General features: G+C 44.2%; 1 protein-coding gene across 9 annotated transcripts in view; it reads right to left on the bottom strand.

Annotated features, from left to right (window-relative positions):
* Smarca2 (SWI/SNF related, matrix associated, actin dependent regulator of chromatin, subfamily a, member 2) overlaps positions 1-21,303 on the bottom strand; it is a 172,162-nt gene that overhangs the window by 9,111 nt on the left and 141,748 nt on the right. For 5 of the 9 annotated variants that reach the window (XM_036208296.1, XM_036208318.1, XM_036208304.1 and 2 more), the window contains exons 28-29: positions 17,486-17,703; positions 9,656-9,709 (exon numbers count right to left, since the gene is read on the bottom strand). In XM_036208296.1, coding sequence (XP_036064189.1) covers positions 9,656-9,709; positions 17,486-17,703 — 272 coding nt within the window. Of the gene's footprint in view, positions 1-9,655; positions 9,710-17,485; positions 17,704-18,391; positions 18,427-19,498; positions 19,595-20,886; positions 21,030-21,088; positions 21,269-21,303 lie in introns of those variants that run through there. The other 4 variants (XM_036208344.1, XM_036208335.1, XM_036208331.1 and 1 more) reach the window with 4 other exon arrangements.

Raw genomic sequence — 21,303 nt, 5'->3', positions numbered from 1 at the left:
GTCACTCGGAAGAACAGGCTGCAGAGCAACACGCTTTTCAAGTCACTTAACGCTGGAAGCAGGCGCAGTTACGGCGACAAGAAAGGATAATTGACGTTCAAGATCCTAATACCTGATTTGGCCTCCCTAAATCAATAACCGCTTGTGATATATGGTCTAGTCCTTTCCCACAAAAATCTCACTGCCCTTTTGATGGCATCTCCAGTTCCTTTGTGACGCCACCCAACATCAAAAGATAATCATAAAACCCCTGGCGTGTAAATTTTGAAGATGACCGACTACAGCCGGTGTTCAGGAATGAATGCTCAGAGGCAGTGGCAAGGCATGAGTGACAAGGTGCTGCTTTAATCCACGGTCCCAGTTGTATAATTAAAAAATAATCATAATGACAGTTATCATAAAAGAGGCATGCGCAGTGACTTAAGGGGTTGCCTAGCAACCGGTGGGGAAAAAGCTGGAGTGCAAAGGGGCCTGCATAAATTAACCGACAATGCTCAGTCAAAGGATGGGCAAGTCTTCTGGCCAGAGCCGGTCACTGTTTTGTTTTATTTTTAATGCATAGACGGGCCTCATGAATACAACATCAGGGACAAACACAAGAGGTCGAAAAACAAGACTACCCAAGGCTCAGAAATTAGATTCTTGGATGACTGTGGCAAGAACCAAGGTGTTCGCCTACCCCCCACCCCCTGCAGGCTGAGACACATTTGTACTTCTGTAATACGCATCACGGTATATGGCACATTTTCTTGTTTGCAATAAATTCCAACACAGGGCCACAATTTTTCTACTGTTTTGAAATATATACACTCTTAACTCGTATTTTACCTGGTTTAAAAAGACTATCGAATGGCACCAAAAAGAACTCTTTCTCTCTCTCTCTCTCTCTCTCTCTCTCTCTCTCTCTCTCTCTCCTCTCTCTCTCTCTCTCTCTCTCTCACACACACACACACACACACACACATTCTAAATCTGAGTGGTTTCTTTAAAATTCGAATTTTTTAAAACCCGGCATCAATCCACATGCCAGACCCTTCCAAAGTCATTCATGGCTTTCATCCCTGACCCTCAGTGACATCTACAGTATCATTTTTCTACTGACAGATTACAATCAGCCTTTGTGCTGTTCACCTGTGATGGACAGACTCCTGAGTTCACCTGTGCTCCTGTGAAGGAAGAATTAAACACCACAGACTAGACCTAAGGATATACTAGAGCTCTGAGAGCACAAAGCCCACAGAGGCCACCTGTGCCTGCCTTCTCTGTCCGTTCAAACCTGCAGGCCCTAGGTCCACTAAAGAGACAAGTCCAGAGTCACCCACACTCAAAAGAGGAGAGCTGAATGTTCTCAGACTTGGTGTTGGAACTATAAAATAAGAACAAATGTATCTTATTTTACTTAAATAAATAAATAAATAAATAAAGCTCCTCTGGACCACACAGTCTTTCCTGCACCTTCTGCCCCCCAAAAAACGAGAAGGAAGCACAAAGATGATCTAAGGAAGTTGTCTTCCAGCACTGAGCTGCTGCTACCTTCCTATACACACCTTAGGCTGGTACCAAGCCCTCCAGGGTGTGGCCTCATGCTTCAGCTGGTTTACTGACACCTCAGCTCAGCAGAAGAGCCTCTTTCTCTTTGGAGCATCCTCATGTGTGTGACTGAGCGTTTCTTATATCTGGTGGGTGCTGGAGGTGATAAAATAAACTCTACTCCAAACCCAAGGACTGCCAAACCCACGACAATCCTTCTGCCTAGGATTACAGGTACGGCTAGTTCTGGTTGAAATCCATCCCCTTCCAACACTTGATGATCCTCCTACAGTCAAGACCCATTCTCTGTAAAAATGGAAGACAGTCGCCTTACTATTAATTGGATTTAACTTTCTGTAACCCCCTTCTCAGAATTTTCTCTCCTTCTCACAGGATGCCAACATGTTCTATTGTCCAATCTTCCCCATCATCCTTTCCAGGACAATGACTGTGTTGGCGGCCCATGAACAGGAGATCTAGGCTCGGACAGCAAAGGCTCTCATCTGACCCGGGTAATGGTCAACTCTTAAGGACCTATAGAATGCACTGGGATAGCGGAAGACTTGCTGAAGGACTGCAACAGTTAACCACGGCTTCCCAGATAAGTCCAGGTTTAAACAAATAAAAAAACCAAAGTCCCTTCAACAATGGACTAATTAGAGAATTGTTTGGAGCAGGGTCTGTTCTGCTGAAGCCTTTACCTCCCCTAGGCAGTTTTCCTTATGCTATTTTATACGATGTAAGGCCTAAGGATACATGATAGAAGTGCACTACTTGCTGTGGCAAAGGCGACAGCCCTTCCCCCAGTCCACAGACAGCTTTTTACACCCATTTTGCACAGCGATCTATCTCATACCAAGATATAGGGCTAGGGATGGGGGAAGAGAAAGATCCCCTTGAACTTGGGGCTTACAGGGGCAGGTGGCAAGCACTTTCCTGTCTACCTAGGTGAATGGACACAGGAAGATGATAGAAGCACCATGCTCCACCTGTAAATGAAGACTTGCAAACCCTGAGTGCATGGTGCACATGCGCATCCTCCTGGGGTTTGGTTTGTTCTGCTTTATCTGGAAACAATTTTTCCCCATTACCTCTACAGTCCACTGACTGTAGATGGAGGCTGTACACAATGCAATGTATGTTCTGCATATATACTACCTCAATCAAGTACTGTAGGACATATGCTTTAGACCAACTTGCTTAGAAATACCTTCCTTTCAAACAATGGCTGTCCTGTCTTCCAATGATTCCTTTCAAGTCCAAAGCAGTAAGTCTGATACTGGATAAAGCTGTTTTATCCCCCTTTTTAGGACCCCCCTTTTTTCCCTCTCTCTTTTCGTGAGACAGCCTCATATATAGACTAAACTGGCCCAGTTCCCTATGTAGCTGAGGCTGGCCTTGAACTTCCAATCCTCTGAAGTGCAAGGGTTAAACGTGGGCCTGGTTGGTTCATGCAGTACTGGGGAACAAATCTTGGGGCTATGAGAATGCAAGGCAAATACCTCACCAACTGAGATACATCCTTAGCCTGCATTTTCTTCATCACCTGTGGAATTTAATAGTTATGGAAAAGAGAGGACTACCGGAAGCCAAAATAAGGCTTGTTTACTTTAAGTAACCAAAGACAATTATGGCTGACTTCTTAAGAGAATGAAGTCATGGTTTAGAAGGCTCACCTTGGGTTGGAGGGATGGTAGAGGAAAATTACTGCAGTCCCGGGGGACCCTGCATATGAAGTAATCTGGGAAGAAAACCTAGAAACTAGAATGACATAGTATGGCAGGAGGTGAGAAGATGCTGCTTTCTCCCTAGGCCAGGTTCCCGAGGAAGCTTCATACACACTACTGATGAATTTCCTCAAGATCACAGCTGTTCCCTGACTATCTAGGGAACCCCAGAATTCTGGCCAGATATGAAACAGAAGCCTTGAGCACACCACAGTTACCTCTGCCACCCCTCTCATCCTTATCTTTGTTTCGGCCCAGAGGAGGCAATAATAATTAGAATGGTGCATCAGAGTTCTTGGAGTGGGTGAGGTTAGGCAGTGATGCTGAGTGAGGGCTTGGCTTCTTTACCAAGGCAGACTCCTGTTTCTTGATAACTGAGGAACAAAGTGTAGATATCTGTATTCTTCCTTGATATGTAGGGCAGTTTTAACAGCTATCCACCCAGCTATTAGAAACAAAATCACATCCCATACTGATTGCAGGGCACCAGAGCCTGGGAGGTCCAGGGACCCAGGTGTCAGTCATGGCTCAGTGAGCCTGAGGCCCAGAGAAGAGATCTCCCTCGTGACTGTCAGCACATACACATGCATGAACACACCAAATATATGTAAATATAAAAAAGACTATGGATGCTCAAGATGGTCATCGTAGGATAATTTGAAATAATTTAAGTCAAACAGCTCAGTGATGGGATGCTGAGGAGTCTAAAACTGTGCAGTTTAAAAGGACAGGAGAAAGGTGTTTGTTATGGAATTAAAAAACAAAACCAAAAACACCCAGAGGTTATAAACTTCTAAGGGTAGTCCATCCTGAATGTTCTGAGATAAGCATAGGAGAAAGAGATCAGAGGAGATATGGGACAACTTTGCATTCACAGTAGGAACATACTCTGCAACAAGATTTATAATCCTACACAACTCTGAACCAGGTCACCCACAAAGTGGGTCTCAATACTTGGATCGGGCTGCCTTGTTCAAAAGTGTGCTGTAGGTCAAGAATCATGTTTTATTTTCCCTCACAAAGTGACATGCAAGCATCCCATGGTCAGCTTTGATTTCTATAAAATCAATAGCATGTTTCACTACTGACTCCTTTACATTTGACCAACAAAGCAAAAATGAATAAATGGAATAATTACAGTACAACTTTACCTAGGATATTGCACTTACACTATCTACCACTGCCAGAGACACTTGGAAAAGGACATACCCTTACAAGTATTTTCTCTCTTCACTTTATATTTTTGATGGCCCTCAACTCCCAATCCTCCTGCATCATCCTCCAGGGTAGTGGAACTGCAGGCATGGACCACCATGTCTGGCTTTTGCTTTTCTTGACAGGCATCTTGAGACATTTTTAGGAGATTTGCCATCTATCACTTGACTTTTAGAAATACTGACCGAGGCCATCTAGTTTCCTACATATTTTTTTCTCTCACTTGACATTTCATAATAGCAAGAAAAGGTATGACTTCTCACCTCCTCCCTCTGCCTGGTGTGACAGCTAAATGGCCTGCCACCTCCCAGACTTTCACCATTTCCTCCTGGGAACCGGAGACACTGTCCTTTCAAAATGTAAGGACAGACTGACTCTTGCCTTCTGAGTGTTCCGCCCTTTGATCCTGTACAATGTCTTTACTTCTGTATGGTAGACATGCTTCCAAGCTTTTGGTTGATTTGTGACACGAAACTTCTAGAAACAAACAAACTCTAATGCTTCTCTACCCGAGGAGTCCAAGGTTCAGAGGCTGCTTTTGTTTAAATGGGTGGGTCATGGCAGGTCTCTGAGGGCCTTTTCCTGCAGTAGCCATTTGGTAAATTCTGGAGTAAGACAGATTGGTCCCACGAACACAAAAGGGTTTATGTGTATAAAACCTATCTATTATCTTCTATCTTCAATATCAATCCATTTTTTTGAACAAAACGTTCATGGAATTGAGTTTGAAGATAGCGTCATCCCTAATAAAAGGATACATTCTACTATTTCCAATGGGAGTTCCTTCCTCTTCCTGAGGGGTCATTCATGTCAGTGCTGGCCTGCAGCCTGAGAGGAAAAGAAGGCCTGTAGGGTCAGGGTAATACTGGAAGCTAGGGGAAGTCTTCTGTCTTCTTTCGCTTTTTGTTGCTAGGCTAGAACACCATAGCCAAAAAAAAAAAATCTTCGGAAGCCAAGGGTTCATTTCATCTTACATACACCTCTCAGGTCGCCCTCCCTCACTGAGGGAAGTCAGGGCAGGAACCTAGAAGTGGGAACTGAAGCAGAGGCCATGGAGGAATGCTACTTACTGCCTTGTTCAGCCTGCTTTCCTTTTTTGTTGTTGCTTTTTCTTTTTGAGACAGGGTTTCACTGTGTCCTGGCTGTCCTGAAACTCACTCTGTAGAAGAGGCTGGCCTTAAACTCACAGGTATCTATCTGCCTGTCTCTGCCTCCTGAGTGCTGGGATTACAGGAGCATGCCATCACTGCCCAGCTCAGCCTGCTTTCTTACATACTCCAGGACTACCTGCCCAGGGGCGGCACTACCCACAGTAGGCTGGACCCTCCCACATCATCATCGAGGCTTGCCCACAAGCAAGATTTTATGGAGCCATTTTCTTGATCGAGGTTCCCTCTTCTCAGACACCCTCACTCCGAGGGACTAAGTGTCTTTGTCTACCCACCTTCTGCATGTAGGTCTAACTGGATGAGTACCAGAAGTGTCAAGTCACCAGGACACAGCAGCCTGCCCCAGCAACACTCACACCAGCGGTGTATGTAATAAGGGTGAAGTAAGACACCAGAGCCCACGTTCACCTGCACACCTTCAAAATGAAGTATGAGAGCTCTAACTCAATTCAGCATTGTTCAAAGAGTGCACCATAGCACGCCAACTTGGCAGGGCTATTAACAGTGTTTCCTGGAAAGAGAGTTCACTGAACAAATGAGTCTGGGAAACACTGGACTAAGGAAAAAATTATGACTGTTGACAGCAATATCACCCCCCAACCCCAATTCTGTAGCTGCACTGGATATCTCTAAGACAGCGTTGGAAGTCCTACTCTAGGAGGCATTTTCTGAACAGAACACCAGGCTATGACCTCACTAGCTTGCTAGTTCATGAGACAAACTGGCGACACTGTGTGAGGGCCAAAGTAGCTGACAGGGAATGAGGAACTTCTCAGCACTAGAACTTGAATTCTGTCTAAACGCTTCTACCTAGTCACGATGCTATTTCATGGTAATTCTTCTGGAATCCAATTGAAGCCTCTAAATGCAAAGATGTCTAGGCGTGAGAGCCATTCTAGAAGCCTTCCCCCTCCATTTAAAGAAATATAGAATGTCTAATGCCAAGGCTGCTAAAAATAGGTTTTGTCTAAAAGAATTTGCTGGCTGGTTCTGAAAGAGCCGTCAATACTAATGATATAATCATGACATCCAGGGCTGTTAACAGCGACCGAGAAGACCTAAGTATCCCGTTGTGGAGTCTGTGGGGCTGGGTCACTACACACACACATGTATGCAGAAATGTGTATCCACACTGCCACATGGATATACTTTCCTTTCACCTACGTTTCTATAAAAGGCTCAGAACCTTCATTCACCACTCAGGAAACAGAGCCAAGAGCTCTGAGGATGCCACCTCAGACTCAGTCTGCTGAAGTACATCAGACATTCTGAGCATGTATTCTGCCATGTTCCTCCCCAAGGCCACTTCCTTATTAGAACGATGCTTCCCTCCTTCACCTAGCAACACCCCTGTAACTCACTGTAACTCAACACCCTTCCAGCATGCCTCATTCACTCCCAGCCTCACAATGTAATCAGGGTGCTATCCCCAAAATGAACAGGTGCCCTGGCCTAGAAACCTCTCTTTTTTGTTACAGCGTAACCAGCTTCTCCCGTGGGCAGCATCCATCCCACCACCCACAGCGCATGCACACCATGCACTGGCCACTGCACCCTCTCGGCAAGAACCCAGATGTATCCTCATTTGTGTCCTCAACGTGGGACACTGGACAGTCAACTGCAAGGACAGGCACAGAAGCTGCCTTGGAGATCCGAGTTCTTGAAGACCGCACTCAGGTTCTTCACTTTGGAGTTCGCAGCTTTCCAGGTCTGCTCAGCTGCTTCCCACGGGGCTGGCTGCTCTTGCTTTGGACAGGGAAGCCTAGCTGTACCAGGACATGTGGTCTCTAGAAGCGGTCTGCTGACCCACACCTCCTTCCCTAGCTGCTCACACCCACGTTACTGAGTACTTTGGTTTGCACACTCTCACCTCTCAGGCTTACTCCAACCCAATCCCTGTGCCACCCACAAGCCAACGGCTGCATCCCACTCCCCCCATCCTGCCACCTTGCTTCTGGGGGTGCTCTTTGGAGCTGGCATCCTCCTCCCCTATTGTCCCCCGGGCCAGGTGTCTGCACAACTTGTTGACATGGCCCTTCTAGCAGGGCCAGAAGGCAATCTGTTTTACGAGTTCTTTTTTCTCTCTCCCTGCTCTCTGCTTTCAATACTTACACAGAGACTGACACCGAAAACATTGGGCTTTTGCACAGAAAGAAAGGATTTTTGAGCAACTGCTCTAAAGAAGGGCTAATTTATCATAAAAACAACTCCGATGCCACACAATTAGCTCAGGCTTAGGGGACGAGGAAACACTGGGGACAGTATGAAAGGACACCAGCTCTAAAGAGCCCCCACAGGCCCGGTGGTGGTGGTGGTGGTGGTGGTGGCGGTGGTGGTGGCGGTGGCAGCGGCGACGCCTTTAATCCCAGCACTCTGGAGGCAGAGGCAGGCGGATCTCTGTGAGTTCGAGGCCAGCCTGGGCTACAGAGCGAGATCCAGGACAGGCATCAAAACTACACAGAGAAACCCTGTCTTAAAACAAACAAACAAACAAACAAACAAAAACCAAAAAAAAAAAAGAAAAAAGAAAAAAAGCCCCCACAGAAGCAAGAGAGCCAAGCCTCTTCTAACCTCTAGAAATAAGCATTTAAGTGTGTATTTAGTAAAAATGGATTTATCCAGGTCCTAACTGCATAAGGTTATATTCTCTACCCTCAGAAAGCCCAGGCATGACATTAGGGGTTTGCAATAGCCTTTAAAGTCATTAATCCACTCTTTCACGGTCATGTGACTGCTCTGCTGGAGGAGAGGGGGAGGGGCAAAGGCAAAAGGAACTCAGAGGAACAGAGGAGTTCTAGGGAGGGGGTTGTTTAGCCCCGACTTTGCCATTTAGACCATCAGGCTTCCTTTCTAGGTCCACACAAGTCACTTTGTTATGTAAACAGCCTTAGTGACTTAGAGAGTCACCCTGAATCCTTTCTCTTGATGCTAGAAACAGAGCCTAATTGGCAGTGCTCAGCAGGCACTGTGGTATGTGTGCTTTCTAGGACTGGACACTGCTTACTGAGCACCAACAATCTGGCCCAAGTTTCATCTCCCTACAGATATGTACTTCAGGCCCAATTTTAAACGGCTACAAATCAACACCTGTTCATTCTGAAATACAAGATACAACCTCAGTTCTCTTCTTTTGGGCCCTAGATTAGATCCTGCATTGACTGGGTTAGGGTTAGGGTATGCACAACATTACTGGATCTTTTGACAAAACTCTAAGACAGGAGGCAAAGCACTGCTGAAAATAATTTCAACAAGTCAGCTTGACCAAAAGGGAGGAAAATATCACACGCAACATCCTGATCACTCTTAACTGGGCGCTGCTGCACCCATCCATCGCCCATCAACCAACACCATCCAGATCTAGCCTCTTTAGGCTTCTGATTTCCACCCAGCTGAGGCAGAGGCACATGAAAGTTAGACAGACTGGCCGAGGAAGCTTAGGACTCATCACTACGGGAGGCTCAAAGGTCACAGCCTGAAATCCAGCCTGGCACACACTCAAGAGTAAATGCAAGAAGCACCAGCCCCTCCAACCCTCATGCCAACTGCAGTCAACTCCAGGATGCACAGCTGTATGCACATGCACTCAACTTCATGACACACGCATCAGGTCTCCTGGAGGGTTTGGCGTTAAGTGTCAACACCTGGGCAGCACAGCACTACAAGGTCCATAGGACACATACCAGGATGAGGGGCAGAGGGGGGCAGAGGAGGCTGAGACCTACCTCTGAGGTGCTTCAGGCTGGGCAGGCTTCCAGATGGCTCCTGCCACCTTTGTAAGACATGCATGTACAAGCGGGCTCTTCCAGGTGAGCACACCGCACAACAACCTCAAAAGCATGGCAGGTATTTAAGAATGTGTGTGCCTGCAACCCCATTCCAAGTAGAGGCGACTGGGGGCAGGGGAGTGGCGACTAGATAAATATGTTTCCAAAGACCAAGTCTATGCATTGGCTTGCTTTGTGTACCAAAGGATACCTGTGTTTAGAGACATGGGAATACAAGGCAGGTCCTGACCTGTTTCCTTCTATTTCCAACTGAGAATTACAGGGCACCTTCTCCACGTTACACCTGCGGCAGAGTAAAAAGAACACTAGAGTCAGAAGACCTGTGTCCTCCAGCCCAGCTCCTTTCCTCTCAGGCTGGGTGACCTGGAGCAATTCATTTCCCTGGGTCAGCCTGGTTGAGAAGATCATACAAGGTATCATTCTGCAATGATACACGTATCTCCAAAGTGATAGGGGTGGGGCACGGCTTCCTAACGTCTTAGGGCCCTTTCTCCCTGTTCCCCTGTTCCATTTCCATCCACGCCTAGTGTCCCATTGGTAGTTCCGAAAGTAGCAGAGAACGAGAAGCCGTGTTAGGGATGTGTTATCTTGTTTGGCCTCTCATCTGTACAACAGGGATAATACTTACCAAAACAACTCCTGACTATGCGCTAGAGAAGGTGTTTTTTGTCACAGTGCCCACCACATGAATGGATTCCATGCAGCAGCCTGGTTTATTGTCACAAACTAGGCGCTCCTTTCCTGATCCCTTGTTTTCAACAGATCAATGAATAAGTACTCTTGACTGCCAAAGGATCTGAGCCACTCTCTGAGGGTTACCTGACAATTTTGGACATTGACACATAGGCGACCTTCTGTGTGGTGGCACAGGAAGGCACCCATCAGCAGGGTAACACCATGGGAAAGCCCTCCAGCCAACCCAGACTATGCTCTAGATTCAACCAGCTGTCTCCTGTGGCAAATCCAAGCTAGCCCATCTCTGCAGGGCCACTGCTTGCTTCACCCAGAGCAGAAGGCAACTGGACAGGGTCAGCAAACACCACACAGCAGAGGTATAAAAGTGCATGCAGAATTCCAAATATACAGCATTAACCAGGATGTCTGAAATCCAAGTGAGAACGAGAGGGCCACACTGGAAAACAAAACTGTAAGGTTGCTAGGTTCAGAACCTGGGAACCTACTTTCCCAAAGCCAGAAGAAGTCTGGAAGCTTTTAAAGAACAGGAAGACATGATTAGATGTGTGCCTCCAAAAGAAAGCAAGGCAGTAAGCAAGGAGAGGCCGGCCTCCTACACAAGCGGCAGCTGTTCCAGGCCAGGGGCTCCAGGGGCTCATGGAGATAGTGTGTGAAGATGCAGGATGCTTGACTTGGAGACCTTGTGCGGGGAGGGAACTTTGCTTCTGAGTGTTACAAGTGAGGTGCAGAGGGGAGACTTCTAATGTTTCATATTAGGGGTCTCAGGCTGCTGATGTGGACACAGAAGTTCTGCTCAGAAGGCCCAGCAGCAGAGGGAGAGAAAGCCACGAAGGATGAATACCATCCCCGGCATTCTATAAAATATATTGTAAGTAATTCAGAGAGAGTCAGTTCTACGATCTGAGATCTGAGACCAATGGGGCTGCAATCTAACAGAGGGGCCAGGTGCTAACTAAACAAAGGAGATTCTAACAGAACAAATTCCAGCCATTTTGATATAGGTGAGGAATCTGACTGGCTTGGGGAAAAAATATAAAAGTGTACTCCATAATAGACGCTAAATTATGCCCAAGATTTGGGGTTACAGATGTACTTTATAAGTCTGTTTCGAAAGGCAGTAAGCACTGTGGTGTGAGCCATCCCCTGGCTAGAAGCCTCCAACAGAAGACTTAGACCCAGGGCACACCCCAGTGAACTTTTAAGAGGAGCTCTGAGAGAGAAAACCTTGAAAGGAAGCAACAACCCTGAACCAGAGTCCTGGAGAATGGACTGCTTAAACGTGAGTCTTCACCAATAGTGGCTCTGCCCAACCTGAAATAAGGGATGCTACAAGATACTTTCTGGTGTATGCAGGGATTAAACAAGGACAGTTGTGATTGGGTTTCACACTGCCACATCCTTTAAAAAGTGTTACAATGTAAAGAAACACTGCCTGTTTTGTTGTTTAGCAGGGCTCTCCTGACCCTGCCTTCCCAGCCGCCTTCCCTATTTGGCATCAGTATCTTGACACCGTCTTTCCTGCAAGGTGCAGAGCAGTGGAGGTGGGAGAGGGACCTGGGATGAGGACCCTATGGCTAGATTTAGCAGTCCATCGCTGGAACTGAAAACAGCACAGGGAATATTTCCAGGATGGGTAGATGATTTCCCCAATGCCAAAAGCACTAAATGCAGATCAAGAAGAGGCCTGTACTTGATCAATTTATCACTAAGGGCTTATTAAAATGGAAGGGCCGGGGGAGTATCTATCCAGGAAGGCAGGAGATACATAGCTGCCATTCCTGTCTTGCCTCCTACGCTGTATGTATGGTAGTGCTGTATGTATGGTAGCACTGCAGCCATGGATCAGACTACCAAGCAGAACCTCCCACCTTCCCCACTGCTTCATGCCATCTTCAGAGTTGGACCTAAGGTCCACACCCTGTGCAGATGGCAGGTCTCACAAACGCACCTTCAAGTCATCCATCTTCAAACCATGTGTACAGCAAACAAGAGAGGTTTAAAAAAAATGCATAAATGCATATTCTGTTTCCAGATTATTAGAATTTTTTGGTTTGCTTTTTTGTGGTCATTATTGTTAGTGTTTTTTTTTTTTTTTCTTCCTGAGACAAGGTCTCATTATGTTGCCCAGCCTGGCCTCAAACTGGCTATCCTTGTGCCTCGGCCCCCTAGCGCTGGTTAACATGTGTGCACACCATACACCACTGTTTCCTAAGTCTTCAGGGATGAGAACACAGATCTGAAAAGCAAGGTATAACAAAAACAGAGCAGAAGCTCCTGATAGGAGAGTTGATATATATATATATATATATATATATATATATATATATATATATATATATATATATATATATTTTTTTTTAAATAAAGAACATATCAAGGTGCTTCAAATGAGTTCAAGTGACCAGCTGCAAACAAACTAATTACATGCTGAAAGAGTGTAGATTGCTTCTGCCATCAATGCGCAGGAAATCAGACAGTGGAAATGAAACCCAAGGTTGGAGAGCAAGCCCGTTTTGAAATGGGAAATGAAACCCGAGACTGTAAGGCTTCATGTTGACCCTTGTTGAGAACTTAGACTAAATTACTCAGAGGCCAGGGGGCTACTTAGCAAAGATAAATAACATCATTAAGTACTAGCAGGGGGTGTCTCTGAAAAAGCCATGGCAGGCAGGCTAACCTCATTTCACATTTTCAGCAGGGTTTCTAGGTTGATAGATGGGAAAGGCTACAAACACGGTGTATTTGGTTTCAGTCTTTCTTGATAACCTTGAGAAGGGACAGATGAACGTGGGTGACATGATAGCTTGGCCACATAGGTTCAACGGCATTTAACCAAGTGCAAGGATTACTAGTCACTATATTCACAGCAGCCTGTACCGATGGCAAGGGCATGTCACAGAGCCCTGTCCCGGTCTCTTTATAAACATTTCAGCCATAGTTTATGCCACATCCTTTTGTGTGTGTGTGCATGTGTTTGTTTTCCAGACAGGGTTTCTCTGTGTAACAGTCCTAGTTGTCCTGGAACTAGCTCTGTAGACCAGGCTGGCCTTGAACTCACAAAGATCTACCTGCCTCTGCCTCCCAAGCACTGGAATTAAAGGCATGCGCACCACTGTCTGGTGTTTATGTCACATCTTGAGCTTCAAAAAAAAAACCTCAGGAGGACAAGTAAATACTTGTTTAAAGAATAAGAAACAAGTAACGTTAATGATGAGGACAAACTCTGCAGGATGGAGCAGCACTGAGCTAGTGAACACAGTATATAACGGCTGAACAACAGCAACGCTTCCTTAGCTCAAGCCTAAAATTGGCTGTTTTTGAGAAAAGGCGTGGCTGGCATATGTGTCACCTGTCCACTATCAGTTGGCTCTGTGTCAAGGATGCTGGAGAAAGCAAAGTAACTCTTGAGCCATGTGCACAGAACTCTGGTGTCCAGAATAAGCAAGCAAGCTAACCCATCCTCTCAGAGAACAGTGCATGGGTGTATGTCTCAAATGGGGCAATACAAGAGTGAAATGTGTCTGAGGAGGGGTCCAAGTGTCACTCAGAAAATAAAGCAAGGGTGGTGGTGGTGGTGTGTGTGTGGGGTGTTTCTACCTGAAGAATGCGGTCCTGGGCTGGATAGGCCAGTGTATAACCATTTTAAAAGGACATTTCTTGAAACAAGACTGGATTCACTCTCTGAAGAGTTTGTAGAATCGATAGCTAAAATTTAGTGTGCATGATTTTAATGTGGGAAAGGATGACCCACTCTATCTAAGGCAGTCCTGTGGCATCAAGAAGTTCCTCCTGAAACTGTGGCCCATGCAGGATCCGTATCTGCAGGCTGCAGGTCTTTCTGTCACCAGTGCTGCTGCATCCGAGTCACTGGACACCAGACTGGGCAGAGCCAAGGCCCAGCTCTTCAGAGCTGTCCCTAGGAGCCTGTCATCCTGCTAACTGGAGGCTGGTTCCTGAGACTTGGGAGAGCTCTGGGATAGGTGGGTCACCACCCATTTCCCAGGGCATCTCATGGCGATTTGAAAAAGGTACAAGAGTGTCTTGGGGTAAATATATAGAAGGAGAGTTGGGAGTTAAAGTCCTTCAAAATAAGCCGAAGACAAAGTAAGTTCACTCAGTCAGAACAAAGCCTTCAGTGTGACCTGAGATCAAAGTTTTCTATTTGGAAGAAAGAACAAGATAGGAACCAGCAGCCTTGTACTACCTAACAGCCATCCATTTGTGAATCACACAAAGTCAATGGCGCTGCAGGCTCACAGTTTTAAATTGTCGTGCTTTATATACAAAGCAGTAAATAGTCACCTAAATTATCTTACATCTTTATGGAAATATCAAGCCACATCTGTCCCAGGACTTTTAAACAACTGTTCGAGTGGTGATTCATTCTTCTTATGTATCTCTTAAATATAGATACACACACTCAATATACTGTCCAGCCACATAGCCATCGGAACCCTAACACTGGATGGGGGTGTTAGCTGGAGTTTAGTACAGGTGGTATTTCTTTAGGTGGGCTGAGTTACTGTATTATAACTGCCTCTGATGCTGGAGAAACCTCAATACAGCAAGATGTACATTTTTTTTTCCAGTAGTGTTTTCTAAAATGAACCAAAAATATAACTCTGTATCTAATTAAGGGCCTCCTAATTTGAGCACCTCCTACTTGAGAACCAAGTTTGGTAAGAGAAATAAAAAATATAAATAGAGTCAGTTGCTTTTTCTGGAGGATCACTAACATGAAATATACATGGAACATGCAGTGTTGAGAAATTTAGTATATGATCTCCAGAAAGTACCTAAAAATGCAGGAACAGACAAAAACGAGTCTTAGGGGGGCACTTTTTTAGGGAGCACTGAATAAGCAAATAAATAAATAAAAGCCAGGGAAAGAGGAACGGCCCCTGAATATCTGCATGCCGAAATATTTAGAAATCCTTTGCCTACAGTACGACTACAGACATGCTCAATAGTCAGTTCCGGTGAGACTGCATTTTCTGTTTCTGGAACTAAATCCATGGAAACCAGTATCAGCAAGGACACTTTCTTCCCAGTGTTCAGAGGTCCCTTCACCTGCGTGATTAGCTGTAAACAGTCTGAGAGTCTGATTATTAATCACTAAACTATTCAAAGAATCTGGGGTTATATTAACTGCCCAGGATAACAATGCCACAGGCTGGGGAAAGAACTATTCTCCTTTGTGCATGGGAAAACTGAGGATCAGGGAAGTTAAGAGTTCCCCAGCTAGGTGACACCAAAGTCAAGAGTTAAATAGAAGTAACTGAGGCTCAAGGAGCATGTGCTGTGAGGCCCTGGGCTCTGCTTCCCCAGAAATCAAGGAGTTCTGTTCCCATGGCTCTGAGTTTGGGAATGGGCGCTAGGGCAAATCTGTTGCAGTCATGTACACCAGGATGTCACAAAGGCAGCCAGCAGGCAATGTAAATGAGCTATGCAAAGCCTGTCAACAACAGGCAACTCATACTCCACATTGGTGGTAGAAATGGCAACAGCTGAGACCACCTGTGAGCACCAGGTGAAGAGAACAGCCATTTCTTCCTCCCTGCTGAGTGTCCCCCCCCCACCCCCCACCCCCCGAAAGTTAGGCAGAATGCTGCCAGACTCTTAAGTTTTTCCAAGCAGGGAGGGTGTCAAGAAACAGAAGCATTATAAACTTGCCTCCCCAACAACATAAATCCAAACAAAACAATCTACCCTCAACATGAGCCCCACTAGGCGATGACCCGGTAGGTGATTAAAGAAGATGGGAATCAACAGCCACTATGAAAGGTCCAGCTTTTAAATCTCCACAGACTTTCTCAGCCCTTCTCAGTGTTCCAGCAGACCCAGGTTGAATCAGCAAGCAATGTGATCATCAAAGGCCTGCCAAAGACCTGGCACATCTGGTCATAGAAACAGATGTTATACTCTTCTGACAGAAAGGCAGAAAAAAGTCAGAGGTCTGTGTAGAGTGATACTCCCTACTTAGTTGCAATTTCCTCACACCAGAGGTGGAACCCGGGGGGCGGGGGCGGGGAGGTGGTGAACAGAAACTTCTGAATTACTAATTCTTGGTTTGGATGGGAAAAAACATTGTGTTTACTCCAGGTCAAGAGTGGACTTGGGGTCAAGCTTCCCTCCCTAGGTTGTCAATGAGCAGTTGATCCAAACTCAAGAAGATGGGGGCTGCCCTTGGTGGCCGCTTTACAATATCAAAAAGGATGTACGCCTTTTCAAAAACACTGACACCAGCAAGCACAGGTGTTAGGAGGCTTGATGGGTCCAGAGAGACAAGAAATTCTGACCCCTCCTCTCCCCATCGCTGTTCCGGTAAAAGCCACGTAGGTGAGGAAGGCTTAAGAGCGAAATTCCTGATGGAAAGTTCTTACTTTTTATGCTACTTCATCTTTCCCATCACTTCTTCCTGCCTGCCACACAACGCATCAAAGCTACCAGGAAAAACCCAAATAGCAATTTAGCCCTTCCCAGGCTACTCAGCGGGTGTACAGAACAATAGGGGTTCCTGGTGAAAACTGACCATCTTTAACAACTGATTTCTAGGACCATGCAATTTAGAGGGCAGAAATTTAGTCTGCTTCCAATGGAAAGAAGAGACTGCCTTCCAAGGATAATACCATCGCTTCAAAGGAAACTCATAACAAGTAACCAAAACCAACCAACTCCAATGGAGCCTAACTAGTTAACTAGTAAAGGGTTGACTGACTACTGAGTCAGTGCCTCTGCCTCCATTTCCAAATAATTAAATTCATTGTTTAAAGTGGTCTTGCCTGTGCCCAGCACCGCCTTCTTATTGATGACACCTAAAAAGTCCGTTAAAAATGAGTGAACCCGCTGAAACACCACTCTGAGCACACACAGCCAGGACCCGAGAGAAGACAGCTCACAGGAGCGCTCAAAACCCGAGCGATAGAAGGAGAGAAGCACAATGGTTTCAGAGAGGTAGCTTTTTTTTTTTTTTTTTTTTTTTTTTGAACAGGGCCTTTATTAATGTAAAAGATTTACCTTAAATACATCTGCAATTCTTTATTTCCTAATGAGTCAACTTCGAAAAAATTAATTTCATCCCATCATCCCAACACCTCTCTCAGCAGGGCTCCTGAAGAACCCTTCTCCAGATGAGACTTCTTTACAAAGAAGTCTGGTCTCATTTCCCACCATATTCAACAAGACACAGTGAAACATCATACAAAGTATCACTGATGGCCATTTCTCAAGGTACAAGGCAACTCATACCTTCCTGGACAAAGCCATAAAAGGCAAATTAGAAAGAGCCCTGGAACCCAAGTGCACATCTTTTTAATTCCTGCCACTCACGGGCTTGGTGGAGGAGAAGGAACCACACACTCACCTGTCTTTGTAGTTTATCACAGTATCTATGATGGCGTTCATCTGCTTCGTTAGTTTTGGGGGGTTTGGTGACAGTTTCTCAGCTGGAGGGCGGCCTCTTCTTTTCTTCGCTTTTTCCACATCTTCCTTCACAGGATCTTTATCCACATTTCTTCGTCTTTTTCTCTTCTTAAGCCGTACTTCCTCTTCCATTTCTTCCAAATTGCCGTCTTCGATGGCCTGTGAACCGGAAACAAAGGAGGAAAGAAATTCAAGTAAGGAAAATAACCAAGACAAACATACCCATACCTTTATAATAAGGGGTATAGATAAACATATCTTGAATCATTAGAATAAAATGAAACTAATAAAGTAAAACTAAGAGTTAACAGTCATCAATGAAGAAAAAAAAAGAAAAGAAAAAGCCACCACCATATTGGAAAAAATATATCTTTAACCTAAGAAATATATATATATATATATATATATATATATATATATATATGTCTATATTATAAGGCCTAAAGCACTAATAGAAAACAGTGTATCTATACATTCAAGTGCTTGAAAATGACTGAATCTGAATAAAATTTATCTTAAAATAAGCAAAATATTCTAAAGGTGTCATTATTGTAAGGACAGTAACAATAAACAAAAACCAGGGGCAAAAGAAAACAAAATAATCCTCTATGAATATATCTATGCAGTCACAAGAGCCCCGACCTTTAAGGTTTTACATCAATGTATTCATGATTCACAACATAAATCAACAATTCCATCCAGATTTTTGTTCTAACATAGAAATTAGTAAACAAGGGAACAGAAGGGAAGTATGAAGTCACATTCCTTGGTAGACGCAATGAAATCACCCGATAGAGAACACACACACTCACAAACAGCAAAAACACTTTTTTTTTTTTCCAATTACCTGCAAACGCTTGCTTTAACCCAGAGCCAGCAGCACTAATACAGAAAGATAATAAAATAGCTATAAAAACAGCCAGGTGTGAAGGGGACCTGTTCAGAAAAGGCTAAAAGATCCACGTGACAGGACCCACAAGTTCAAACTTTTCTTTTTTTCCTAGTAAGTCTCGAAACTTATAAGAAAAATTAAAAGAGGAAAAAAAAAAACAGACAAAAGAAAATCTGACCATGGAAAAGAAATTTTCTTAAAAAAAATCTTAAAATGACATTTTGAGATTGCTTTCTCACACAAATAACTGATGTTGGTATTTGTTCCTCCTCCGGCCTCTCAATATTGCCTCCAGTGTGGAAATGCTAATCAATCCTCTCCTAGCTGAAAGAGTTCTAATCACAAGGCAATTACCTTCATTTCTCCACAGCACCAAACATGGCTAATATTTATGATCATGTGAGTATAACAATCAATATAAAGAGTGATTACAGCTCAGACATAATTTCTTTCACTTATGTACAATGCCTTCTGAAAAAGAAAGGTTTTGCAAAGAAAACCTGGTACAGAACACAAAACAACCTGGCATGTTAAAAACGCCAGTGGGATTAAAAAAAAAAAAAATGTTTCCAATGCACTCTCCAATGTGCTAATCCATAGAACCAACATGCACACAGACAGAATCCTAAGGGACAGCCTGAGCCCAGGCCTTAATAATCAAAAGACAATTTCCATCACGATCCTACAGTGTTCAGATAACCACTATGAAGGAGGCGAGACCTGATGAGTTATGAAGAAAAAGGAGAAAGGAAAAAAAAAAGCTCCCCATTATTTCATTAATATTCATTTGCCTAAAAGCAGGACACCCACTATACAGCTAAACACACTGCAGCTAAGCAAAGAGAAGAGAAATAAATTGTCCCGCATATCTTGGAGGCTGAACATGCTAATCATAAATACAGCATGCAAGCCTGTCAATAGTTAATGGTACTGCTCTCCACCAGCACCCAGTTGCACACAGAAATACGGAGAACACCGGCTTTTGATGTGTTACACACCTACACATGCCTGGGATGTAGTTTCTACTGAATCTTCAAGACGGCAACGAAAAAGGATATTTACCTTACCACTATCAGCAGGCCGGCTATCGGAAATCACAGTTAGTGGGGATAAAATTAACAAGCCAGCAAAGCAGCGAGCTGCTAGTCTCTTCATCAGCTGATCAGGAAAAAAAAGAGAGCTGGGAAAGGCTATGTTTTCATATACAAGTAATTTTATTTTACTGAAAATTTAATACTGGAAGGATTGTGGATACTCAAATCTGCTGTTTCATTCTACCTACGACCAGGCCCCAAGCCTTCCTCCTCCAGCCTGTTTTAATATTGACAACTACTTATCATATTGTTCCCCCTTATTATTCCAGGCGGCAGAATTAGAGATTTTAGCTCAGGTGGTTTCTGAGTCTTGCTTGCATTTTAACAATTAAGCCAATAAGAAAACAAATGAATATTCAAATGTATTTTAAAAGATTAAAGCAAGATATGCTTTTTGTTGTATTTTATGCTTCATTTTAGTCGGTTTTTTTTTTTTTTTTTTTTTTTTTTCAGAAAAGATATGCTGCATGGTTTTGGAGCATTCTAAAACGATTTTTAACACAGGAGAAAAACATTTTCCCCCCACTAGATGCATGTAAGTAAAATCAATGTGCATGTTCTCAGGTTCCTGTATTTTAATACAGTGTTATTTTTCTCTGTTAAAAAAATTCTGAATAACTGTGACACTTCACTTTCGGTTTTCATACTGAAAGATTTCTCATTGTTTTTCTTTTCAGTGGGATCCGTGAGGAGGGGGGAAGTTGGGAAAAGAGTATTTCTGCTCTAGCCTCCCCCCTCTCCCCCTCCCCCTTAATTCTGGCAAAAGGGGAACAAAGCTAAAGCTTGTGATATTTGGACTTTTAAAATCTCTACGTCTGTGAGTACCTAAGAAGGGAAAAACAAATTAAATTGCAAACAGAACCAGTCAAACAATTTTTATTACAACTGCTAATACTGCAGATTCTTACTAAATTTAGGTTCTGGAGTTACAGGAGAACACACAAAGTACTGACCATTATTCCCCTTAAATTAAGGTTTTTATGCAGGAATGCAGAGAGCTACAAAAATCTTCCCTCCTCCCCAAAGACCCGGAACACATCTATATGCAGGGTTTCGGGTTCTGTGGCTTCTAAGGGGCTTTTTCTAATGGAAATCAATTCCCTCCATATTTCCCAATGCTTTTCGTACTTCAAGAGTTAGACTTAAGATTTCTCCTGCATGTAAGGGAAATTATGGGAGCGTCTCTGATTTTAAAAATACTATTTGTTAAGCTAGCTCAACGGACAACTTAGCTGGGGGTGGAGGGGGAGTACAAAAAAAAAAAAGAAGAAGAAAAGAAACCAAACAAAAACAAAAACAAAAAACTTGCTACACAATGCTAAAAGTATCACCCCCAGAAAGAATTCCCTTCCAAACCTTTTACCAGCACAATAATGAAATAAGTCACAGGAGCAAACCCCCAGTTTCCGACTGGTGACGTGTTGCGCAAGAGTTCGGGCCCTAATTCAACATACAGACGGCTCCCATGCTGAACTGCCTCTAGATTTAATGAAGTGAATAGGAAGGAAGTCGGGGAAAAAAAGTGTACAAATAAGAAATTAACACTTTCCTTCCCTACCTAAATGGTGAGGCACAACTACAGGGAAGTTTGGTGAGGTACCTCTTTCCTTAAAGGCACACTGCACTCATTTGGCTCCGGATGTCACGAAAGAACCCCATATGGTGCTAAAAAGGCCCAGCCAAGTTAAAAGAGTTAAGCATACTTCAGCCTGCGGGTGTGTGCGTGCGTGAGTGTGAGTGTGTGTGTGTGTGTGTGTGTGTGTGTGTGTGTGT

This window comes from Onychomys torridus, chromosome 1, assembly GCF_903995425.1.
Source record: "Onychomys torridus chromosome 1, mOncTor1.1, whole genome shotgun sequence".
Classification (NCBI taxonomy): Eukaryota; Metazoa; Chordata; class Mammalia; order Rodentia; family Cricetidae; genus Onychomys; species Onychomys torridus.
The sequence above is the reverse complement of the archived record's forward strand: the minus strand, read 5'-3'. Positions and strand labels throughout refer to the sequence as shown.